Here is a 26,048-nt window from a genome sequence, read left to right as displayed (position 1 = left end):
GACAGTGCAGAGCTGCTTGGGATTCTTTCTCTCTGCCTCTCCCCTACTCGCTCCCTCTCTCAAAATAAATAAATAAACCTAAAAGGAACAGGGAAACAAACTTATGAAAAGAGCTGAGTCGCACGCATACAGAATTCCCGTGCACTCAGAGCTCACACTGTTTTCCGGCACACTAGGACATTTCCTCCATATTCTGTGCCTTAAATAAGGATGGAAGTGGTTTCCGCGGGTTCAAAACAAAATAAATGTAATAGTGTATTTACATTGAGCATACCTAGAAATTTTATGTACCTGGAAGGAGGGGCGAAGGAGACAGGCACTGAAGAAAATTGGCAGTGAAATTTTTACTTTCTATCATAAGGTTCTTTCCTCCATACACACCAAAAATAAACAAAAAACCCTTTTATTATGGCTCCTAATTTTAAGTTTGCCTTAGTATCTATAAAAGAAAAAAATAAATGAAATGAGGAAGAGGATGGGTTACATTTGCGCGGCACCCAGAGCAAGCAAGGCCTGAAGAAGTATTTGTTCAGTGCACAACTCCTGTAGTCAAGCAGGAATTCTCTAGCGGGGTCTATGAGGAGTACGCCACTTTGGGTGAGTTACAGCTCTGGGGGAGGTCTGAGGCAGCCTACCTCAGCCCAAAATGTTCTCCTCACACATGAATAATGCTACAAAGCGGGACAAAAGAAAAATGGAATTGTAGCTACCTCCAGGTCAGTGGACATAGTTAAAAACTGATTGTTTCCTTAATTATTAGTAAAGGGATTTAAACACAATAATACTTTTTTTTTTTAATTAGGGACAAATGGAGATATGCATCGGAGATGCATAGAGACGTAGAGCCCTGTCTTCTGGAGAGAACCCAGAAAACACACTCAGGATTGTGTTACTGGGGCTCGGCAGGAGCATCCAGACAACCATGACTTTGTTCCCTAAGTTTTAGTACATCGTGGAGTCTTATTACAACTTTGGGTGAAAAGGTATCTGAAATGAATTGGTCACTTTGCTGCCTCCTTAAAGGATGCTTTGGGATGTTTTCCCGCTAAGTGTAAGTCATTCAAAACAGAGCAAAACAAAACGATGCTTGCTTGCGGAGGTCTGCGATGAGTTGGCACCCCAGGACATGCTTTGATATGTGGTGACGTGTGCCTAGTGACAGGGTCCCACACCCCTACTCTTGGGAGGTGCCTAACTATCTGATTGTTGTCATTCAGTCTCAACTGGAAACTACTCTGAGACCTGGGATGTCAAGATGTGCCGATTTCCTTGACATGGAGTCTAGAGAGCAAGTTAAAAGGCACTACAGCAGGAGTGAAGATGCGCTTCCTTTTCACACTCACAGGACTACAATGCTTGCATCTGGTGCACACAGTTTGGGACGTGGTTCTATCCCTGGTGGTGAGCTCATCGTGACAAGGCAGCCAGGATGGGCAGTGGTGAAGACACAGGCTCTTGGGGTCCAACAGCTGGTACACGAGTCCCGACGCACCATGTTCTAGATGTGTCCCACATGCAAGGTTCTGGCCGCTGATCAAGGTGCATGCTCCCGAAGTATCAGCCATGCACCCAGAGACATGCGTGTATTTCTTTCTTCCATCTGGCTGCTTCCCCAGAGCTGGAGTCACGCCATTTTAAAACCTCTAAATGCATCACATGTGCAAAACTACCATCTTCTGTGGGGTTTTCCTCTACCACGTTTTTAGACCTTGAGGTTCGGAGCCATATGATCCTTCTCCTACCAAAGCCCCGTGGTCACAACCCAAAGATCTGAAGCGGACGTGGTCCTTTCTTACTCTTTCAGAACCCATTCCTAAGGCTACATCCACAATTAACAAGGTGAGTTCATCCCTACCAGAAAGGACACCAAAACTCAGAAGGCAGAATACCTAATCATAATCATAACCATAATCATAATCTGAACTCTTCCCCACTGCCTAAGTCCCCAAACCTAGAAAAAGTACCCATTTCCTAAACCGACTGTTTGCAGGACTCAGCAAGTCGTGGCCTGCCCTAAGGAGGGGGAACTATTCACAGGAAAGGGTGTCAGGTCAAGAAAGACCCTTGGAATTCAAAACTCCCTGGGACTCAAAGCTCTGGTCAGAACAGAACCATAAACTCTTTGCTTATCTGGTAGTTAACAACAACAATAAAAACTTGCCAGAGAAAATAAAGCGCATGGAAGCCCACCCCTAGCCTGGGGCACCTCTGAATTCCACCAGTGGGATCAAGCCAGACCACCAGAGGGCCCTTCAGAGGACCGTCTTATCTCCACCTGTTAGATAACCCCTCAGCTCCCGCTCTGATTCCAGGGATATGTAAGACATAGGGCGTGTGGATTCTGTTACTCGATGTATTATGAACAAATGTCACTGATGCCTCTGTCTCGCGGGGTCTTTTACAATAATAATAGCAAAAGTTAAAAAAAATAATCCCACCTGGAAAATCTACCTTGTTACCTGACGCTAGAAAAGGCTCGGTTTTCCTCTGAGGCATCAGCGTGCTATAGAGTTGCCAACGGCGAGGATTCAGTACCAGACTCTCTGCCCTCTCCTGACTGCCAGGAAACCGGGGTCCTTTTGCAAGCTTGGAGGCAGCAACCCTGTGAGCTCTGGAGGGCCCCATGCCCCTGACCTCCCTGACCCTGATTCCTATTTCCCTTTGCTTCTGATTTCCTACCTGATCATTATTTCACTGCAGGTGTGCGCCTTGGAAGCCTCCCTCAATGCCTTTCTCAACACAAAATGGGTAGAACTAAATAAATCAGCATGAAGATGGCTCCCCGGAGGGCGGATTCTAGGGGCGCATTTTGGGGATGGGGCGCACCGGGTGCAGGGTTGCTAACCTGGGGGGTGTGCACGGGCTTCCCGACAGAACTTGAACCCTCTGAAAGAGAATGCAGATTCACGGGGGCTATATGGCTTCCTGCCTTGGGACCGTACAGCCCAGGAGCCCAAGGGTCCTGGCCCACCGAGCTAAGCAGGATGAAGGGGTTAAGGAGGTACAACAAAGGGCTAAGTCAGCCCGGGCATGGGGCGCGCTCCGCAGTGCTGCTCAGTCCTCGGGCGCCGCGGTCACCTACCAGATGGCCTGCTGTAGGTAACCAGGGCCTGCTGCTGCGGCTGCTGCGCGGGCGGCGGGGGCTGCGCGGGCGGCTGCGGCTGCGGCTGCTGCATGCCCGGCAACGTCCTCTTCCCCTGCACTGCGAGCTGCAGCGTCTCCGGGAGCGGCTGGCCGCGGGCCAGCATCTTGTAAGCTAAAATCTGAGCTCGCAGCTGATGCAGCTGGACGGGACTGAAAGGCGAGGGGCCTCGGCTGGGCTGGCTCATGGCCTGCGGGTCGCCCGACAGGAGGGGCCCCGGCTGGCTGGGCGGCATCTGGGGTGGGGTCGGGCCGCCCCCCGACATCGGGCTGGAGACGTGCTCGGGGGCTCCCAGCGGAGACGGGTGCGGCGACATGTACCCTGGAATAAAACAGGAGAGGCGGTCACCCGCTGTCCTGTCCGCAGTGACCTGCGAGCCAGGCATTCCTGGCCCCTGGGATGGTTTTCTGCAACAGCACCGCCTGTTTGGAGGAATGTACAGTAGACACCATTTAATGATCACAGAAGTACATGGAATTATCAAATCTCCATACGCCAAAGGTATATAATGAAAATTTCCCTAGGAGTCACATTAACAAGAAACAAAGCTCATTTTAATAACATGTTTCATTGACACCAACAAACCCCCAAATAGTATCATTTCAAAATACAAAAATGATTAAAGACATAGTTTATTCTTTTTTTTTTTTCATACTAAGTCACAACACACCTCAATGAGGACAAGCCACAGGTCAAGTGATCAAAGGCCACCTGTGTCCTAGAAGGTAACCGGTCAGTGGCTGCCGCACACCTAGACGAAAGGCACCAGGGGACAGCAGAGTCCATTAAGAGTAGCCCCCATGGACACAATGAAACCTGGAGGTGTTTCGATATCGCAGAGGGGAAGGGAGGGTCTCCTGTGAGGACAGCAAATGATTACCTGGTTTATTATTACGCACAATTACTGACGGCTTCCACTGTTGTAGGCACTACCCAAGTTGAGTGCCCCCTGGAAACAGAGCCTGATGTAAGGATTGAGCGCAGGGGATTTATTTGGAAGGCGAGGGGATGCTGGCAGGGGTATAGAAGGGGGGCATGAGGCAGGGACGCGGCTACTATAGTGGGTGGCTGCAGACTGACTTCCGGTGGAAGCTCTGGGTCGTAAGGTAAATAACGTGCCTCCAAGTTATCCCAGGAAAGTAGAGGAGGAAGAAGCCTGAGGTAACTTTTCTCAGGATCATCGTCACTGCTTATGTCACTGGTGATGATTCTGGGGGAGTATCAGTCCCCAGAGACTTTTCTAGCTGTGGGTACGAGGGACTGAAGTCATCCAGAGGCAAGATGGTGGTCTGGCCAGGGGCTATCAGGCTGGTGGGGGCATGGAGTATTAAAGGGACAGGAGTGGAGAGACATGGCAAGGAGTATTAAAGGGACAGGAGTGGAGTATACATTATTTCGTCAACCCCTACAACATCCGCAGAGCCTATGTGTTGTCCCCTTGTTTCTAAATTTTTCTTATTTTTATTTTTTTAATGTTTACTTTTGAGGGAGGGAAACAGCATGAGTGGGGGAGGGGAAGAGAGAGGAGGACAGAGGATCCAAAGCGTGCTCCAAGCTGACAGCAGAGAGCCCGATGCAGGGCTCGAACCCATGAACCGTGAGACCATGAGCTGAGCCAAAGTGGGGTGCTTACCTGGCGGAGCCGCCCAGGTGCCCACGCTTCATTTTTTTTTTTTAAATAGAGAAACTGCGGCTCAGAATGTGAGCAAGTTACTGAAGGTCACAGAATGAGATCATGGTGGCTCCATGATTCAAACCAAAGTCTGTCTGATTCCAATGTGTCCATGTTTTCTCCAGGGTCTAATATTAATCTGGTTTTATAAACATCAGTTAGAGACTTGAAAGTCTCACCAATCTTCTAGAACCATTTATGATATAACATAAACAAGAGAGTAATAACCTCTTTGGGTTATAAGAAATCTACATGGGAAACTTCAGAATACTTTTCTTGGGGAGGAAAAGTCAAAAATGCATAAAATACTTTAAGGAAGTCATTTTTAGGAGATGAACTCCATATCCCGGCCAAAGAATTCCTAGAAAAACATACGACTGAGCACTGTTGCAGGGAGATCCAAGGTGGAGTGAAGGAGGGAACAGAGCGGCCTCCTGCCTAAAGGCTGTCCCAAATCAATCTAAGTGCTAATTAATCAAGTCACCAGTGTCCTAAGACACAATATAAAATATTAGATTAAAGGTCACTGCCTTTTAATAAATGTACTCAAGTCACAATTATCACAAAGGTCATCACACAGGCGTTTATTAGACATCTGCTTTGTGTTTGAGCCCCCGTTGGGGCTGGGCTGAAAGAGCTCTGTGCATCCACGTGGGATCACAGAGGCCCAAGAATATCTGACCAACAATGACTGGGGACTCAACCGTCACCATGTGCAAGGGAGGGGGAGGGGAAGGATGTAATCTCTTGTATTTCTAATTGCTATTTGGAAAGGGAAACAAATTTAGTCTGATCCTCTAAGGCAAACATACATGTTGGCCAATCGATGCGTGTAAGGAGAGCACCAGTCGGAGAAATCCTGCACTGAAGATCCACTCTCATTCTCCAAATCCCTTCTTCATAAGGAAGTGCAACCACTCAGCCGCTAGGCTTCCAGTTAGTCATAGAAGTTCGCCAACAAAATGCCCTTGAATCTGAAAGCAGCCTGCAGGGCCAGCAGAAATGTAAAGTCCAGTATGTGGCTACTTACAACGAAAAATGTTTAGGGGCGCCTGGGTGGCTCTGTCAGTGGGCGCCCGACTTCGGCTCAGGTCATGATCTCAGTTTGTGGGTTCGAGCCCCGCATCAGGCTCTGTGCTGACAGCTAGCTCAGAGCCTGGAGCCTGCTTTGGATTGTGTGTCTCTCTCTGCCTCTCCCCAACTCATGCTCTGTCTCTCTCTCTCTCTCTCAACAATAAACATTAAAAAAAATAAAACGATGAGAAGGGACCTACAATATACACATAACTCTGTCATTAGCATGCTTCCTCCTTCATGAGGCTTACATTCGCCCCTTGATTGTAACGCTGGTGCAAAGTGGGAATTTGTTCATTATGGAAACCTCTTCCTGACACTGTTGTGGTCAACCCTCTGTCTACCACAGAGGGAGAACCTGCTAGTAAAACCTTCCTACTGGCATTTTCCTCATAGATGGGATATTCCTTCTACACTGAAATAGGTCATATGTCTCTGTCTTCCGGTCTCTCCAGTTTCCTAAGGTAATCAGTTATAGCTTACCCCTAGACAAGCCATATGATACCTAATGCGCCAAAACACCAGACAGTCCAGTCTAAGCTCAACTGTTTACCAAATTGCTCTTTTCAATAAATTTTTTTATGTTTATTTCTTATTAAGACAGAAACTGAGCATGAGTGGGGGAGGGGCAGAGAAAGAGGTAGACACAGAATCCGAAACAGGCTCTAGGCTCTGAGCTGTCAGTACAGAGCCCGACACGGGGCTCGAACCCATGAACCATGAGATCATGACCGGAGCCGAAGTTGGCCACTTAACCAACTGAGCCGCCCAGGTGCCCCTCAAATTGCTCTTTTAAACTATGGAGTACAGGCAAGACGGAGCAAGGGAGGAAGGTGACACAGTTATATTAGGGACAGTGATTAAGTTCACCTCAAATTCGCTAAGGAAGAAGCTGAGAGTGAAATAAAAATCATTTTCTGGAATTCGTCAACGCAACCAAATTTCACCTTGAATGTGACAAGCTGGAGTGGGGGATGGGAAGTTCTCTTCCCCCTAGAAAATACAGGGGGTGGTAATAGAATCATTTTATCACAGTATGACATTAAAAATGTGACAGTTTCACCCGAAGAGAGAGATTTTGTTTTTCCTACGTTCCATAAAACTTGAAGAAAAAAATGTGATCTAAACGATGAAACAACATATCATGTTTTAGTAATTGTCTTTCGTTGAGAAAACGGGAGAGAAGTTGCCCGAGAGGGAAACACATTCATCTCCAGGATGGCAGTGTTGATACGGAGTCTACGCTTTTTGAACTGGTCTGATTTGCTCCAGAAGCGGCTGTTTCATGTCCCTGGTCTTCTAGGGCCATCATCTCCCCGGTTTCACCTTGCCTCAGTCATGTCTTTCCTTTTAATAAACTTGAACTTATAAGTGCCAATTTTTATATGAATTTTCTCTTTGCACACACATACATACACAACACACACACACACATACACATCAAATAGTATACACTTGCCTTTGAAGGCTTTTTCTATCCAATGGACTAAAAATAAACAATGCTATCATTGGGACCATAAGGTACACAGTTCACTATTTATTGAAGGAAACGGTTTTGCTTCTCCACCAATACTTTAAAATAACCTAATATGTTGCTAGGTAGTTAAAGCTGGCAGCTTTCTAATCAATACCACACCTCTCTATACCTGTGTGTTTATAAATGGTTTTTTACAATGGGGTTTTTAAAGATACATGCTATTACAGAGTCTAAATTCCTTTTAGATCATTATATAGAATAAGACTCTATTATACCAATACTACGGCACTCAAAACTATGCTTTTAAATAACTCATTCCCCAGCCTGCAATGCACTTTGCTAGTATAGAGAAAAATATTACATGCTAATTCTGACTCCATTTAAATGCAGACCTCTACATTTCCAAGTAATTATAACTTCCTGAAATTATATAAAAATTAGTATCTATTTAGAACCATTGACTTGCGAATGCATCAGTTCACTTCTCCACCAAAATGAACGAAATTAACTAGGTGTCTATCTCCAGTTATATGCTAGACATCATGCCAGTGTCTTGGAGATTCCAAAAAGAACAAGAGGAATCAAGCAATGAGAGCAATTCTAAGACACATAAAGTTAAAATGCTCACATAAAGTTCATGCATCAGAAGTGTTTTGTGTTGGAGCTCTGCTCAGACCCTCCTACTAGAGGGAGCAGACAGAGCAGGCACCCGGCTTTGAGGATCCCTGACTGTCACGTGTCTACTCCTCCCAGACAGTACAAATGAGGTGGATATTGTCTCTGTGGACGCACCTGGCTCCTTAGAATTTAAATGTGAAACCTGGAAGTGCTGTCTAAATCCATTCTTGAACACTGAATGGGTCAAATTGTTTTCTTCCCATACTGCAGAAAGTCCCAATAAATCAGGGTGCTTTTCTGACAACATGGTGGTCAACACTTGGTGAGTCATCTGCGACAGACACTTAGACCGGTCGGCTGTCAGGATTCAGACTGGAGTCTGGGAGTGTCAAACCTGCTTGAATATTAATGAAGACGCACTCCTATGCCCCCATGATTTGCTTATTTATGTATCTGTTAAAACTGTGAACGCATTTCTCTAAATCCTCAGTTAAAAAAATCTCTCCTCAGATGGATGGATGGCTGATCATGAATAGAGAAAAAAACCACACATATCAAACTACAAAGGAGTACACACAACAACACATAAACCACAAACTTTGAATTCTATATCAACATATCAGGGTTAACTGGTTCTAGATTAATGCACGCCCTTGCATGCTGAAACGACCATAAAATGAGTGTGAAAACAGGTTGCACTGTACTCAAAGACTTGGAGATATCTCCACTACGTCTTCAATAGTGAGGGACGAAGGCACAGAGGAGAAGAGAAACATATCATATATTGATTGGCCAGTATTGTGGGCTGAATTGTATCCTCTGCAGAGATATGAAGCCCTAACCTCTAGGACCTATGAATACCACCTTATTTGGAAACAGGATCTTGGAGGCCTTATCCCCTCACCTTAAGATGAGGCCATAATGGATGAAGACGCTAAATCAGGAACTGGTGTCCTTGGGAAGAGGGAAATCTGGACACGGGCACAGACACTCGGGAAAACGTCACGTGGAGACCAAGATGGCTGGAATGAGAGCCCAGCAAGCAAAGGGGTGTCAGGCTCTCAACGCTCACAGGCTGGGAAGAGGCAAAACAGGGTTCTCCCCTAGAGCCTTCAGAAAGAGCACGGCCTGGCTGAGACCGTGATGTCAGGTGTCCAGCCTCCAGAACCGTGAGAGAATGTCTGTTGTCATAAGCCACCCCCACCTCACCACGGGCTTGTGGGAATTTGTTACGGCGGCCCTCGGAGACTTGATCCAGCACCCCACCAACAACGACAGGTAATTCCGCTGCCAAAAAAAAGCCACCTTACAGACAACGTAAGAGCATATGATCTAAGGGACACAGGGCACCCGTCTTACCTTCACGTCTATGCTGTCATTTGGAGGCAGACGTGGATTCTCTTTCTGGCCCCGTCACTTACTGGGTGTGTAGACTTAGGAAAACACGGTAAATTCTTGGTGCTTTAACTGCCCCCCATCTGCAGTAGTGGGGTTCCCTAATTTACCTTGCAAGATTACGAGGAATAAGTCGCACAAAGTACACAAAGCGTTCTGCAGATTGCTTGAACGCGGGGTGGCTGGGAGAATGTATTAGTATTTTGTAAACAAAAGTGCCCACATAAATCATAGTCGTGTTGGTGGGGGAAGGAGCAATGAAGCCTGCAGGATTCGATCTCCCTTAGGCACGTTCTCTCGAAGTTACAGTTAAAATAACCAACAACAGGGGGGCACCTGAGTGGCTCAGTCAGTTAAGCGTCTGGCTTCAGCTCAGGTCATGATCTCACAGTCAGTGGGTTCGAGCCCTGTGTTGGGCTCTGTGCTGACAGCTCAGAGCCTGGATCCTGCTTCAGATTCTGTGTCTCCCTCTCACTGTCCCTCTCCCACTTACACTCTCTCTGTGTCAGAAATAAATAAACATTAAAAACATTTAAAATATAAATAAATAAAATAAAATAACCAACAAGAGGGACACCTGGGTGGCTCAGTCAGTTGAGCATTCGACTTCGGCTCAGGTCATGATCTCACGCTTTGTGGGTTCAAGCCCTGCGTCGGGCTCTGTGCTGATGGCTCAGAGCCTGAAGCCTGCCTTGGATTCTGTGTCTCCCCCTCTCTCTGCCCCTCCCCTGCTCATGCTCTCTTCTCTCTCTCAAAATTAAATAAATATTAAAAAAACAAATAAAATAACCAATAAGAAAGATGGAAGGCTATGGAACAGAGCCAATATGAGGTGCGTAGCAGACACAAACCTTGGCTGTGTTGATCCATCGGACTCTGGGGAGGACCCATGCCTGGGTGCGGGGGCCGCATCCCGGTGGCCTTCATGGATCCACAATGGATATCTTCTACAATCGCCTTGTCGTGCATCCCATCAATGGGCTGAAACATTTCAAGGACGTCAGTTAGATGCCACGGTAAGGTACAAAATTTGTATTTGGACCCTGAAGATCCCTCACGTTTCAAGTCTTCAAAATTGTGGCCCAGTCTTCTATGGCTCAGACAATAATCATCTCTTTTTATACTTAGACTGCCTGTATTATTATAGACATTACATATATTTTATAGATGGGGACAAAAAAAATAAGACTACATCACCAGGGCCAGCAAAACTGTCTGTAAGTCAAAGTTAAAGCTGTAAACAGTTGGATTTTTTTTTCTTTTGGTGATGTCAAAAACCTACAGATAGAAAGGGAGTCCTGTTCACTAGGCAGACAAATAGAAGTTCTCTTCCATACCCTTTTAAGTAAGTCCTGAAACCTGTGGTACAATGAAGTTACAGAGCAAAGTCTGAAGGGAGACTATTTGAAACATCTGTAACGGTCTATTTTTTGGTAATTTTTTTTTTCCATCAGAGGGGAAAGAACAATGTGGAAAGTTTAAAAGTCGAAAATGGAAGGTTCCATGCATCGGGAAAAGAGGAACAGAGTGGAGCACACACTCCAAGCGAAGGAAGGTCCGACGGGCGAGCCTACACCCCGGAGAGAAGCGGTCTTGAAAACGATTCAAGGCAGAGTTTGGAAAAAAAGTTAAGAATGCAGGGACTGTTCACAGGACATGAGGCCTCGTACGGAACAGGCTCACGATAAAGAGCCATTGAGCGGACATTAATCCAATCCAGAATTGGGCAACGGAGCATGGGTTTGAAAAAAAAAAAAAAAAAAAGGAAAAGTCTATTCCTCCCCACACTGGGAGAGCAATTTTCAGAGCAGCCTGAAAGAAAGATTTCCAGGAGTTTATAGAAACCAAATGACTTCGAGCAAGAAAGTATGAGTGTTTGCAGTTTTACAGAAAGGAAAGTTAATTTCTGCAGAGTCAAAAGCGCGCACTTGAAAAGAGGAGAAATTTACCATAAAGAGGATGTTCAAAAGAAAAATGGGAAGAATTTGGTATAAAGAGTGTCTCTGAGTCTGTTAAATAGTAATAATAGGGAGGAAATCAAGGCAACACAAGCAGATGTATTTAGGCCACTTGTTTATTTATTTCCAGCGATGTTGAAAAGCAAAAAGCTGAATCTCAGAAGGGGAAGGAGGAGAAAGACAAGGAACAGAGCGGCCTGTAAAAGGACTCGAAGAAAGGGAAGGCATCTGGGCGGCAGGTGTGAACTCTAGGTGCTTAGCCAGGTCCCCACGCAAGGCATCATCAGAGGGGCTGGGATTAAGGAAAAGCAGGATGGGAAAGAAAGAAAACACCAAAGCAAACTCAGCAAAACGAAAGAAAATGAAACAAAAAGGAGTACCAACAGGGGTGGGGAGGAGGGAAGAGAGTATAGGAAATGCTACAAAAACGCTAGGTCACAAAACAGAAGGGATCAGAAGCCATCATCACCGATAAAAGCAAACCAGGGCAAAAACCTACCACTGACCCAACGCTCAGTCATACGTGTAACTTCCAAATGCTTAAATAATTCTAAAGGTTAGATAAATCTTGCCTTCACATTTTATCTTTCATTTGGGAGGGGACACAGCCTAAAACCATCCTGAAATTATTTAACCCATTTGGGCTAAGGCCTATTAGTGACAGATCAGACCTAGAATAGCTCCCAAATTAATTTAATAGGAACACAAGGCAATGTAAAGACTTCAGTACGTCTGTATATTCAGTATGTCTTCTAAACACTGTGATATGAAAAAGAATCAGCTTTACTTCTTTAGGTACCTGAACAGCTAAAAACATGTTAAAAACAAACAAAAAACAAAAACAAAAATGAAAAAGCAGAAAGAGAACCTAGGGATATATGTTAAGTGAATATGGTAAGTGAAAAGAGAACATTTCAGAAGAATTAATAGTGATGCTACGATTATTCTATTACAATAAAAGAAAAACAAACAGAAAAATCATATATATGCAGACCTGTGCTTACACAGTACTTTCACTGAACCAAGAGAAAGATAAGGTCCGGAAAGCAAGCACAAAGCTGTCACCTAGGGTGAAGCCAGGATTAACCATATCTTTTTTCTTTTAATTGTTTTTAATGTTTATTCATTTTTGAGAGAGACAGAGCATGAACAGGGGCGGGGCAGAGAGAGAGCGAGATGCAGAACATGAAGCAGGCTCCTGGCTCCGAGCTGTCACCACAGAGCCCGAAGAGGGCTCGAACTCACGAACTGTGAATCATGACCTGAGCCACAGTCGGACACGTAACCGACTGAGCCCCCCAGATGTCCCTGACCGTTTCTTTCTTGGTTTGACTTTTCAAAAGAACTATATATTACTTTCCTGATTTGAAAATATTCACTAACAAAATCTGTTAAAAAAAAAAAAAAGATACATAAACAAAATAAATAAATAAATAAATAAATAAATAAATAATAAATAAAATGGGTCTGCACTTTTCGGGCTCTGATGCTTTACCTTAAAATTGACCTACACGGTCAGAGGAAAGACTTGCTCTTTTTTGCTGGAATCTTTCTGTTTTGGACCGACACCCTACACAGCTTGCCTACTTAAAACCAAGGGGCAGCCCCACCGCGCCTGTCCATGTGTGACGACATCCAAAAAGGGGATGGGAAACCTCTACGTGTCTCAGGGGGCACGACCCTCGGGTCACGTGCCGCGGCCTCACCGATTCTCACTGGCTACCAGAGCAAACCGCCACACGCCCTTGTTGGCTTTCTCAAAAGGCTGTTTTCTCTTCTTTGCATCTTCTGCAAAGGCCTGATGCCAGGTGTACTGATCGGATCATCCCTACAGCAACCATCCAAGCCTCGTAAACAGATTATTATAACCGTAGTCCCGAATCGAACAGACAGAGACCTGTACTCGGCACAACCCCGGCCCTCTTCCAAAATCAGAATAAAGCCACTTGACAGAGGGATAGCAAAGTGCATGTTAGGGATTCCCGAGAAACTCTTCTATTTTGATAGTCTTTTAAAAACATCCCTTAGGAAATGACTTGTTTTCCTTTCACTCTGTGGGATCTTTTTTTTTTTAAATAAATGTCAACGTTTTTAGGGAAGAATCAATCTCAATACATCCATTCGTGGATGATATGTTATTTAACATCCACGGTTGGAAAAGAACCAAGACTTGCTCACTAATACGCTTACTCACCAGGCCAAAATACCCGCAACCTACAAATCACAGACTGTCAGAACTGCATATTCTATCTAGTATTTTGCAAAAAGCCATGATCTGATCTTCCTGTACAGCATCTGTAACAATAAAAAGAGCTTCGGAACATATGTTTTCAATAATATACAAGATAAGACGAAGTCCTAGGTTGATTCTCTTGTTAACAATGGTAGGGGAAAAAAGAGATGGGGTTATCAGAGCTACTGGCCATCTATGACTCAGAGGACAAGAGTGAACAAGAAAATAAACTCTTACCTTATGCATTTGATGCATGCCTTCCTGTGGGAAGTCAGCAGACCCCATTGTTGGCATGGGGTGTGAGACACTCGGAGGTCCGGGACTCGGCCCCATCATGCTATGGACAGAACCTGGGGATGGTCCGGGTCCTGGACTAGGTCCAAGGATTGGTCCAGGAGAGGGTCCCGGCCCTGGCGAAGGCCCTGGATGGGGCATTGCACCAGGGTCTGTGGGCGTGGACATCTACTTCTCCTGTCTCGGCCAGTCAGTAGAGTGATGCTGCGTTGGAAAGAAGAAAAGAGAAAGGAGTATCTTAAGCATGATGTTGGGATCAGAATGAAACAGTTGTTAGCCTCTGACAGCGCCATTTCTGTAACAAACATCAAACAGAACTGCCCTGTCTCGTCCAGATGTTTGAGTGAGTGTGATATATATCCATCTGCCCTGGTCTTTATGAAGACCACTTGTTTAAAAGGGAGAAAAAAAAAACCACTCTAAATTATTCCCCAGAAAGATATAAATCATCTAAGATACAAAAAAGACTTGCTGGAGAAACTCAAATTTGACACATAAGCAGAATTCTAAACAAGTTTGAAATTTATTACTGAAGTCAACAGATGCTGTTTATTACTTACTAGCTTGGGTACCTTACAAGACACTAACCCCCACAAAGCCAGGAAAACATAAAACCCCTAAGCGTGTATCCAACCAAGACACGTTGTCCTAAGTGAATGAGCATTCGAAACTTCAGAGAATGCTAGATAGTTAAAAGGGGAAAGAAGTACAATTTCAGAAATTGACAGTGAAAGGGAATGCCCACTGGGGGCAGTGGCGGGGGCGGGTGGGGAGAAGTGGGGGTTGCCTGAGTCAAACAGATAGATGGGTCCAAATCCCCAACATGGAACAACCACCAGCTGAGACGGAAAGGCAGTGTCGGCAGGTGTACCGACACAGCTCAGTGCCCAGTCCTCACGAAGCACTGTTTCCCCACCATCTCCGCGGTCCAGAAGCGATCAGAAGAAAAGAGTTTAAACTGCGTTTCCCCCTGCCAGTAAGTAACTGAATGAAGACCACTTGGAAAGCTGAGGCAGGCACTCATCCTAGGCTTCTTCTGGGGTCTAAGATTCCCAAGAAGGGTCATCCATGAGTACAGGATTGGGCCCAGCACCGACGAGGTGTGGAAACTCCGGTTCTCTGATTTCAGCAAAGCAACAGTCCATCACCCACACTCCCAAGATTTCTTGGTCCCCGCCCTTTCTGGGGAAATGCCTCATGGTGTGGGTACAAGTACATCTTGGAGAGGAGCCAAAACGAGCAGAGAAATTGTTTCCCAGATTCCGATGGACATCAATGAACACCACCGGCGAGAGTAAATGTGACACTGGACATTTGGTAATCGGGGGCCCAAGCATCTGCACACACAAACACTTTTCTGCCATCAGACAACATCCCCAGAACACAGAATGAGACACCCTCAGTGATTTGCTTATCCACTACTTAGGGGCAGGGACGGAATTAACCATAGGGACCCGGGCACTCACAGCCCGGGTATTTCCACGGTGAGATGATGTTAGAGGGGAAACACACCGAAAAACCACAGTAGTTCCATTCTTAGCTACTGGCTTTCACCTCTTGTTGAATCACTAGAATGTAAGGTTCTTGAGGGCACGGTCTTGCTCTTCCTCACTCCCCGCATGTAGGAAGTGCTCAGCAAAAAAGAGATGTAAGGGCGCCTGGGAGGTTCAGTCAGTTGAGCATCTGGCCCTTGGTTTCAGCTCACGTCATGATCTCACAGTTCATGGGTTCGAGCCCCGCCTCGGGCTCTGTGCCGACCGCTCAGAGCTTGCTTGGGATTCTTTCTCTCCCTCTCTCTTCCCCTCCCCTGCTCATTACTCTCTCCATCTCTCAAGATGAATAAATAAATAACTTCATAATAATTAAAAAGAGGCGAATGAATGGCCCACAAATTCCAGAAGCAGACTATTAATAGAGTCAGTTATCTTATAAATAAAAATTAGGGAGTAATGCATGCCTGAGCCGGGCTCACATAAAGGGATCCAAGGAACGTAGGCAAGGATTTAAGCCACTCTGATGAATGAATGGGGGCTAACACAGGGAGCAAGCAGAAGGCTCCTGGGAGTGATCGTAACCCACCGTTTTGCTGACCCATGATGGGACTCGGAGAACCCAGCTGCAGTGGTTTCTAAAACAACAGGGAAGTTTCAAGGGTGAATTATAGCCTTGAATCCACTAGAGAGCAAAATATTATTATTTATTCTTTGTGATTCACAAAGCAGCCGGAAGTAACTTTTTGGTTGTTGTTTTGCATGCCGCCCCCCAGTACACACTGGACTGGTCAGCATTTTAAATTTAGGAAGCTGACGTCAATTCAGAGGTACTACACGTTATAATGTTCTTTCATGTGTATCGGCAAATTAATACACCCCTTTATTTTTTAGTGAATAAAAGGAAATTGCTTACTTCCTGTTATGGTTTACCTTGAAATGGGCTTCAATAGCCCTTACGGTAACCTACCCCAAGTCTGAACAATGAAGATACAAACACTCAGCCCGGAGTCCCACGGGTCACGTTTGGTATTTTGATCTCTGTTTTCCCATAATGCCGCTCGGCGCACATGCGGCCACTTTCATCTGGGAATCCGGCGGAATGCTGGGATTATAGTTGTGTGCTGTCCCATAAAAATGCTCCTCATTTTTTGTTAAAGGAAACTGCTAAAAGGTTCTTAAAGGGGAAAAGAGATGAGAAGGGGGCGATAGAAAAGTACCGGGTGTTTACGTGGAAGGTGAACAGATGATCGTGTAGAGTGGGGGACACTTTTCTAATCCCAAGAGAACCTTCCGAGGCACGGGCCTGATGCGTGCCGTCCACGAGATGGCACAGGCCAACGAAAGAAAGGAGCTCTGAGTGACCCTGGGGTTTAAGAGATGAAGGGCATGTCCCCCCCTACAGGCGGGCAGCAATCTGCAAATCGCACACTCTGAATGGGATACTCTGGCTGTTCCCACCGGGTGTCCAGAGAGGCTGATGCTCATCTGTCTTCCGGTCCCAGGACCATCACTGCCCCTGGGGCCCCGGACAGACTGCTTTTCCTCTGGAGTCTTCTTGGCTACCTCTGGGCTTGAGAAAGGGGGACCTCAAGGCGGCCCCCACCTGCCTGCCCAGGACTCGAAGCATCTCCAAGACTTCCTGCGATCTTGTGTGCGGTGGCGATCATGGGGGTCCCTCCACGGGCCGAACCGGGCTGTCCCAGGATTCCTGCCTGGCCGCCAGCACCCAGGTATGACACTGCAGAGGAGTGACTCTCGAAGAGGAGCCAGTGGCCCCTCTCCCCCTCTCCTGGTTTCTGCTGGCACCTTTATGGTACTTCTTGAGGACTTAACTAGACGCCCACAGCGCACAGCGACTCCCAGGGTGAAAACTACAAAGCCGGTCAGCTCTCAGGCAGAGGCCGGGTTACTACTAAGTCCCTGTGGTTAGGGTTTGAAGTCCAGTGTTGGCCAACTCAGCGCCAGCTTCACCAACACAGCCGGTATCTCTAGGAATCGAACCCCTTTCTTCCCACTTCAAAGCACCAATGACAAGACGCCCACAGGCAGCCATAGGGGTGGGCCCAGCAGGGGGGGGGGGGAAGGGACGGCTGAGTCTACCCTGAGAGGCTGGAGAGACGGTCTCTGCACAGGTTAAAGCTCATGACTCTTCTGTTATTTTGTGTTGCTGGGGCGGGGAGGGAGGGGTGTAGGTGGGAAGAGGTGGACATGGTCCCGGAAAAGCACTGGCTTGTTCCACAATGATGCTGCTGATACAAGGAAGGGAATGTGTCTGGGGGGCGGGGACGGGGTAAGGCCCAGAGACCACCCCCAGCATGGGTACAGGCCCCTCCAGGTGTCTTGGTCCTCTGCATAACGCACTCCCTCAGGGGCCGGCCGCTGTGCTCTTGGCCCGGTCCTTACGCTCTGTCTTTTCTGCATCCTGATCCTGCTTTTACAACTGCGGAGCGTGCGTTTTTTAAAAATGAAAGTCGTCAGAGCTTCCCAAAGCCACAGTCACCCCAGATGCCTTCCCTCAGCCCCAACCCCCCCCCTCCCCTGAGCGGATTAAATAGGAATTTGACTCCAGAGAACCTTAAGGGTTGCCAGCCTAACCGTGACGACCCCGACAGAATATGCACCTCACTGTCCCACCGCAGTCAACCAGGATACCAGAGACCCCAGCCTGGAGTCAGATTCAAAGGCCCCCACAAGGTCTTCGCAGTAACGTTAGTGACTTAAGTGGAGGATAAGTTTTCGTCACATCCCCACTGAAAAGAGGAGGACGGGAAGCCAGGAAGGGACCACGCAGCTTGCCCAAAGAAGTCACGTCTGTAAAGTAGAGCTTTCTATCTCTAGTCCCAACCTGGGACTGAGCCACAGCACCCATCAGGCAAGGCCGTCCGGCGGGGTGGAGGGTTTCCAGTGGGGCCCCCTCGGCGAGAGTGTGCAGGCAGGCAAAGAGAGGGGCACAGAAGCCTAGATGGAAACAACCATCTGGTGGGAGAAGGGATGGTTTGCGGGGCTCAGGACGTGGCTGTGATGATCTATCAATCTAGGAAGGAAGGGAGAGCGAAGAGAAGCCTTAGAGATCCTAGGAGCTGGAGACCAGTCGTGGACTAGGGAGGGTGGTGATGTCTAATCAAACAGCCTGGGGCCTCCCGTCCTCAGGCTCCCTGGGCACAAGGCAGGAAAGACTTAAGAAAAGGCCCCGAGGGCTCACCCCAAGGCTCTGCAAGTATGGATACACAGCAGCGAGAGGGGTAAAAAACAAAAACCAAAACCAAATGCCAGCTCCTGCGAAACAAGAAGGGGGCACAGCTGAGGCTGTCCAGAGCAGTCACAGGACAGGAGAGAGCAGGCCTGCAGCCTGGAGGGTGGAGGAAGGAAGGGGGCATCAGGAGAGGCTTCCTGGAGAAGATGACACTTCAGCTAGGCCTCGAAGAAAAAAAAGCATGAATGAATGAATGAATGACGACTAGCGAATGAACAAAAGTTCCCTAGACACTTAGGTTTCCTCGTCACGAAAGAGTCTGGGGGAAAAAACCCCCACGTTGACTAGACAATACCTCTCACGGAACTCTTTACCAAACGCCATCAGGAAGCGTGGGCAAATCCTGGCTTTCTCACTGCTGGGGTCACAGAAAGACTGGGGCACAGGTCAAAGGTGGAAAATTAGAAATAAAAATTAGGCCCAGTTCGCATCCCCGAGGAAAGCTCTGGTCTGTATAAACTTTTCTGGCTGTTAATGGGAGAACTACAAGGCTCAGGAGACAGTTAAGATAAGAGTTCTTTTTATGTCTGTTTGCTGATCCAGAACATCTCCTGACCTGAAGGGCTTCGCGTTCTCTGTGTTGCTTTTTCCTTGATGGGATTGATAATTCCCCTCCGAGAAGTAACAAAGTTTCTCCTACCGGAGCACTGCCATTCTTCACCGGGGAGCGAGGGCAAGGGGAACAGCAGTGAAGATAAAAGAAATAAATCTACCCGAAGTTTCTTTTTCAGAGCCCAAGGTTGCCGGCATGGACAGTGAAATATGACCAAAGCCCTCGTGCTCCTGGGCCTGGGACAGGCAACTTTAAACAGTGTGTGGCGTGATTTGCACCACGGATCATAACTGCACTGGGCTTGAAGTTAAACATGACTGTTACTGGACCCAAAACTCAAGACGAGCGAGCATGGAAGACATTTTTCTCCCTGTGCTTCCTTGTCAGTTTCCCGTTCAAAGTCGAACATGTTTTAGAAATTGGTTGGATTTGGGGCGCCTGGGTGGCTCAGTCGGTTTAGCATCCGACTCTTGGTTTTGGCTCAGGTCAGGATCTCACGGTTTGGGAGTTCGAGCCCCGTGAGCTGGGCTCTGCGCTGACGGTGCGGAGCCTACTTGGGGCTCTCTCTCTCTCTCCCCACCCCATCTTTCTCTGCCCCTCCCCCGCTCTCTCTCTCAAAATAAATAAGTAAATTTTTTAAAAAGTTAAAAAATAAACATAAATAAAAGGTGGTTAGATAAAAAAAAACCTGTGCCCTGCTTGCTGGACTTCTGTGACCTCTTTTGTCATTCAGTCAAGGAAACAGATTAGGATGTTACCTGCTGGCCTCCCTTCAAATAACCTGCTTTGGGACCATCCTCACCCGGAGGCAGACCCGGCAAAGGCTCCAAGGCAGCTCGGTGGGAGAGAGGGACAAAAGATAACAAGACAAAAATGCCTTAGCAGCTGATTACCGCCCCACCAGCCTCCAGGCCACACTAGACAGCAACCTGGCTCTCAACACCAGCACCCAGCACATACCTCCGAGGCACCTTCATCCAAGAGCCTACCTGGAATGCAATCCCAAGACCTCCTCCGTGAGGACAGCCCATGTTTCCAAAAGGGAGAAAGTCTTTTAAGGAGCGTGTCTGCTTCCGAGAAAACCCAAAGTACCAGAAGTCCCTCAACAAAAGCACTTCAGCAAAGCATCCTTCCGACCCAGGGCTCATGTCCATTATAAGGTATAAAGGTTATCATGCATTACTATCATCCCTAACACTAAGTGAACCCAAAGGGCTAGGCCATTGGTCAAAACCTAAGGACGTAAACGCCCACCACACCGACAATGAAATGTGCTCTCACACATATTTACAAGTGCAACCATCCTTCCCAGGTTCTCTTAGGCTCCTCTGGGAGGCAACCTGAGTTGGGACGCTGATAAGAATCAATGACAGCCACCTCCTGCTCTGTCTGCTAAGATAACTTTATTAGTACATTAAACATCTAAGAGTCTGGAAGACATATTTTACAAACTCTTCTGGCTGAGATAGCACACTCTGACTTAGCAGTAAAACTGGACTCTTATTTGCTGAATGGACCCCAGGGACGTGACGGATGGTTTTTAATATGCCCGACTTTCTCGGTAGCAACAAAAGTTCAAGGAGCCCTTCAAGTTCCCTGCAATTAAAATGGATAATGGCCGTTTACTCGCTAACATGCCATTAAAAAGAAATTGCTACACAGTTCATTTGAGCTGTTCAAGTTTCAAGTTCTTCATCCACAGAACACAGGCAAAAGAGTCACCGGCTACAACCACAATTCTGATGTGAATGAAGTAAAAGATGACGTGCGAAGGTTCCTGGTGAGCTGGGGTGTGAAGACGTGCATTATGGCGAGGGTCCTTTCAAGGGCTTCAATTCCCACCCTGGACTTGAACCCACAGGTGAACCTACAATATTTTCATTCCTGAATTCCCTTGCCCAAAACTTCTGAGACAAGCCTCTAGCGCATCCTGGATAAGCCGTTCACGCTTAGCCTGGCCATTGAGCCTCCTACCGCTTCCAACGTTGTTTTCCACAAATTCTCCCTGGCGGGAACCTCGTTCTTGGAGCCATCAAGTCAAATGTCGTCTCATGGAGTCTTCAGACCGGTCCCTGTGATCGCTGGATTTTCTTCCAGATGATCAGCAGCCCACCTCCTCCACCCTCAACCCCCACCCTCCTCTGGCCATAAGGCTACCCCCGTCTCAGATACCCTATCTATCTCCCAGGCCCATCACAGCTCACCCTGACCTCTCCCAGCTTCGTGTGGTCTGTGCAGTTGACCTTATGTTATTCTACAGCTTTACATGCTCGGAAACATTCTTCAAAGCACAAATTCTCAACTGTAGCTTGTTTATTTCTTACGGAATTATGGGCTTTGCTTCATAGCATTTTAGCACATGTATAAATACAGCGCAGTAGCAAAGTACAGAAGAGTTGCAGATTCAGCAAAGGTAAACACGCACCCACTTGAAAAGCACTGGGGGAGGATGGGAGAGGACATTCCTGTGGACACTGCATGTCCAAGTTCAAGGACTTAGGTCCCAGTGGGATGCCAACAACTGGAATACACAGATTCAAGGAGGTGAAGAAATATTTAATCATCCTAAACAGGAACCACAATCCAAACACAAAATGATAAGATAATTTCCCTGGATTGCTATTAACCTACAATATATCTTGATATTTTTTGCTCAGAGACTCTATGTCTATTTTTAAGTCACTTAAATTTCCCAATTCTGAATTCTGCTTTTTTTTTTTTTTAAGAAAGGGAGGCAGGGAGTTTTAATTATATTTAATGGTTTTTAAACTTCAAATTTATTTTTATAGACACCACTTAACAATTCACAAAAGGGTCAGCCCCTATTTAAATTAGATCAGTTTCCAAAAAGTTTCTAATGCATTAGTGCTTGCATGGTGGTAGATGGTACCTTGGTGTGAGACTGAGTCTTAAGTTGATGCGTATACACCTAATCACAACAAAATGTGACTTTTATAGATTTTACATCATACAGGCATATGGCCTGATTATAAGTGTCTGAATGTTCTGCAAGTCTTACATATGAACAAATCCTCACAATTCATAGTTAGCTTCAATTACATAATCACATATTATAAATCCAGAAGTCCAAAGAGAATCACTTATGTCAGTATTTCAGTCAAAAATCCTGTATTCCGTATCAACACCAACATTCCAAATGAGTGAATTAATGAGTTATTCACTCATATTTAAGATTAAATGATGTTTATATTCAACACCCTTTTAAAGACGGAGCTACGTAGCTGTTGAATTTCATCAGCTCTATTATATGTTTTGCTAAGGTATAATTATTCAAGCATCTTTGTATCTTTAAAACTTGCATCTTTAAAACCTGCATTTGACTGTATCCTTAAAATTTTTTTTAATGTTTATTTATTTTTGAGAGAGAGAGAGACGGAGAAACAGAGTGCAAGCAGGGGAGGGCGGGGCGGGGGGGTACACAGAATCCAAATCTGGCTCCAGGCTGAGGTGCCAGCACAGAGCCGGGCGCAGGGCTCAAGCTCACTGTCCTGGAGATCATGACTTGAGCCGACGCTGGATGCTTAACCTACAGAGCCACCTAGGCGCTCGAAATTTGACTGTATCTTTAAATTCTCTAAAGTATCCCGAATACTTTCAAGGAAAAGTACTCCATGAAGATGAGAGAAAATTAAGTCATCATAAACAATAATGAGATTGAAAAGTTTCCCAAACCCAGGCTGCAAGATCCCCTTTAACTTGGCTGATAAATACCTCAAAATAAGTATGCCATCTTTCATAATGACTCTGGCAGGACTGAGGTGGAGACGTCTATATTCAGGGGTAAATATAAAGTCACTGCGTTCTCTGCAGAGACGAAGACACATTTCAGACCTTCCTAAATACTCTCCCAAATAACTTCACCGCCATCTGTATTTTCTGTTCCCAACTCCTTATGGAATGGCCCAGGACTTTTACGACGGGCTAGACATTAAAGTTCCATGATACAAACTCTTCCAAAGACGACAGAAAATTCAGCCTCTCTGTTTGTCCAAAACAGTCTACCCAACACAGTTAGGGACAAGGAGGGATCCAGAAGATAATTCTTTCGCATTAAAAAAAAAAAAAAAAGGGGGAGCGCCTGGGTGGCTCAGTCCGTTGAGCATCCAGTTTTGGCTCAGGTCAGATCTTCCCGTTCGTGGGTTCGAGCCCCGCGTCGGGCTCTGTGCTGACAGCTAGCCCAGAGCCTGGAGCCTCCTTCCGGTTCTGTGTCTCCTTCTCTCTCTGACCCTCCCCCGTCTCATGCTCTGTCTCTCTCTGTATCAAAAATAAATAAAACTTTAAAAAATTTTTTTTAAAAAGTGACAAGAGAAAATCAGAAGTCGCTCTCAAATATGACTTTCCCATTAGGGAAATTTTCTCATCTGTTCACCAGAAATACCGCAGAAGAGAATGTGACTCACTTACAGAGAGGTGTCCAAGGCCACTCATGTTAAGCAACAAACCATCCATGGCTTCCTTTAGAATCGTGCTGACCACGAACAGGGAGACTCAGAACTGGCGCTGGTTGAAGTCAGGCCCCGTCAAGGCTCCCTGATAACGCCAGGCGCTGGCAAACGCTGCCTCGCACGATATTTGTGATAATTCAGTGCTCATGGCAGCATGTCAAGATGTCACAAATCGTGATTTATTGTTTCTCTGGAGTATCAAAAAGCTGCTGACCTAGGGGAGTCTGGCGAACAAAGGCCTTGTTTACGAAGGAAGACTTCTGAAGGAAAAAAAAAAAAAGGCCATGAAAACACTGGAGGACACGGCCACTTTTATAATTTATGAAAGTTTTCTCTTTTATGGTCTTGCTCCAATACATAATAAGCCTTTAAAATGAAATGTCAAAAATACTACAGTAACAGGAGAGGCATCACAATGGTCTCCTGGAGAGAACAGAACGTGCTTTTATAGCGGCCCGCAAATGACTTACCTCAATCAAAGAAAAGAACTTTTAAATAATTATTTGCCAGAGTGTTACTTTCCAGTTATACTGCCAGAAATATCTGGAACAGAATTCAAGCATTAAGGGTAAAATACAAGCAGAGGCACTTTTTTTTTTTTTTTTTTTTTTGGTCAATTCCAAGCCTCAGGTGTTGGTCAAAGCACTTTTCAAGAAACTTGATGAGAGATGCTCAAAAACCACTTTAAAACCGAACAAAAGAAAAGATCTAAAGCTGCTTTGAACACACTCTTGTGGTGAATATTTTCTGAGACGCCACAGCGCCGCTAGTCCCGGAGCTGGGATGGAACGGATGTCACTCCCAAGAGAAAGCCGGCAGTGAAGAAGAACGCCCTCACCTCTGACAATCCTTCAAGGGTTCCCACAACCCAAACTCCTCATTTATTTCACAACGTTCTCTACCCACAAGGCATCTCTTCCTAACGCCTCCAACAGGGGAAATGGACCGCGGTGTCCAGGTTTGGGATTTGTTTCTCCATCCACGGCAGTGGATATCTTTGGTACCTAATAGGGATCTCCAGATCCTCTCTTTTCCAGGTGCAAACATCTGAGTTGTCGGGGAGCTTAAAAAATAAATAAATAAGTAAAAGTCCAGGAAAATAAAAGCGCAATTAGCTCCCTAAAGGAGAAAGTGTGTCTGGATTTGCATAACAATGACCCAACTGGGATTCAAACCTGCCACACCTCTTAACACTTAACCGGTGTGCTAAAGGCAGGCTTGAAGCTTACCAAGTCTAGAATTGGCAAACAAGCTGGGGCGGTGGCCCCCTCAAATTACTGATGGAAACTACGACTGAAATATTAGAATGTGCATATGTAAGTGTAGATACACACACCTAATACTGGGCATGACTTTGATTTGAATACAACTCTCAGGGCCTTCTGGGTCTCCGGTGCTTAGACAAAAATTTTCTTCTACCCAACAAGCCAGCAACAATCTCTCTGTTCACACAGGCATTCTGCTCCCAAAAGCATGCAACAACCAGGTGTAAATAAAAAAGTCCTCTGAAATGGAAGTTTAAAATTTAACTCCGCTGCTCATGACGCACAGTCGTTAAAAATAACCACTCCATGCAGTAGACAAACGCGTATCCTTAATGCCTTCCTTATGCTCTAACATTACACACACTTAGGAATACAGTCTACCTACTGACCCGAGGACAATGATGACACCTCTCCATAAGGCATTAACCCCGGTGGGGTGGCTTTGTTTCGAAAGCACCAACATCCACCAGATTAGGGAGGAAGGAAAAAAGGCGAAACCTTGCAAAACTCTCCCAAAAGTTATATAAACAAAGGAGGGGAGAAGCCCAACGTGGGCTTTGCACCCATGTGCTACTAAAATTACATAACACCCGGCGCAGACATTAAAGGAGGAATGGATTCTGCACGACACCCCCACTTTCCTCGACTCCCGAGCCTGTCTCCTTCTCTTAAAAAATCCAAACGCCTGGCAAGACCAAATGGACGACTCTGAATATTTATTTTATTGCTGGAGTAAATCCTGCGAGAGTTGGAGGCACGTTTAGGCCCGAAGTTTGAATGTGCAACAGCCCCAGGGCGCAGCGACTCCACTCTCCGGACCCGGAGGAGAAAGAACTGACAAGCGACAGCACCCGGCAAGGCCTTCTTCTTCCCCCTCCCGGTGCTTCCCGCTGGAAAGTTTTCCACGCGATCGATCGGAGGGCGAGAAGCCCGCTTCCCCCCCGCCTGCCTGACTTTGCAGGAAAGGCGAGCCTGGAGACCGGAGGGGGCCGGCTGGAAAGAGCTGGAAAGCTCGGCACTCCGCGGGCGGCGCCGGCGCAGGCTCCTTACCTGGGGGACGCGGAACAAAAAGAGGCGCGGGGCTCGCCGAGCATGCGGCGGCGGCGCGGGCGGAGCGGGTGTCCCCGCCGGAGCCCTAGGCCCGCGCCCGAGCCC

General features: G+C 46.5%; 1 protein-coding gene across 7 annotated transcripts in view; it reads right to left on the bottom strand.

Annotated features, from left to right (window-relative positions):
- Positions 1–387: 387 nt before the first annotated feature.
- LOC115276590 (probable global transcription activator SNF2L2) overlaps positions 388–26,048 on the bottom strand; it is a 28,149-nt gene continuing 2,488 nt past the window's right edge. For 4 of the 7 annotated variants that reach the window (XM_029920630.1, XM_029920633.1, XM_029920632.1 and 1 more), the window contains exons 2-4: positions 13,807–14,067; positions 10,230–10,359; positions 388–3,463 (exon numbers count right to left, since the gene is read on the bottom strand). In XM_029920630.1, coding sequence (XP_029776490.1) covers positions 3,075–3,463; positions 10,230–10,359; positions 13,807–14,031 — 744 coding nt within the window. In that variant the 5' untranslated portion in view covers positions 14,032–14,067 and the 3' untranslated portion in view covers positions 388–3,074. Of the gene's footprint in view, positions 3,464–10,229; positions 10,360–13,806; positions 14,068–23,583; positions 23,830–24,981; positions 26,043–26,048 lie in introns of those variants that run through there. The other 3 variants (XM_029920631.1, XM_029920634.1, XM_029920629.1) reach the window with 3 other exon arrangements.

The sequence above is a fragment of the Suricata suricatta genome, chromosome 13 (assembly GCF_006229205.1).
Source record: "Suricata suricatta isolate VVHF042 chromosome 13, meerkat_22Aug2017_6uvM2_HiC, whole genome shotgun sequence".
NCBI lineage: Eukaryota > Metazoa > Chordata > Mammalia > Carnivora > Herpestidae > Suricata > Suricata suricatta.
The sequence above is the reverse complement of the archived record's forward strand: the minus strand, read 5'-3'. Positions and strand labels throughout refer to the sequence as shown.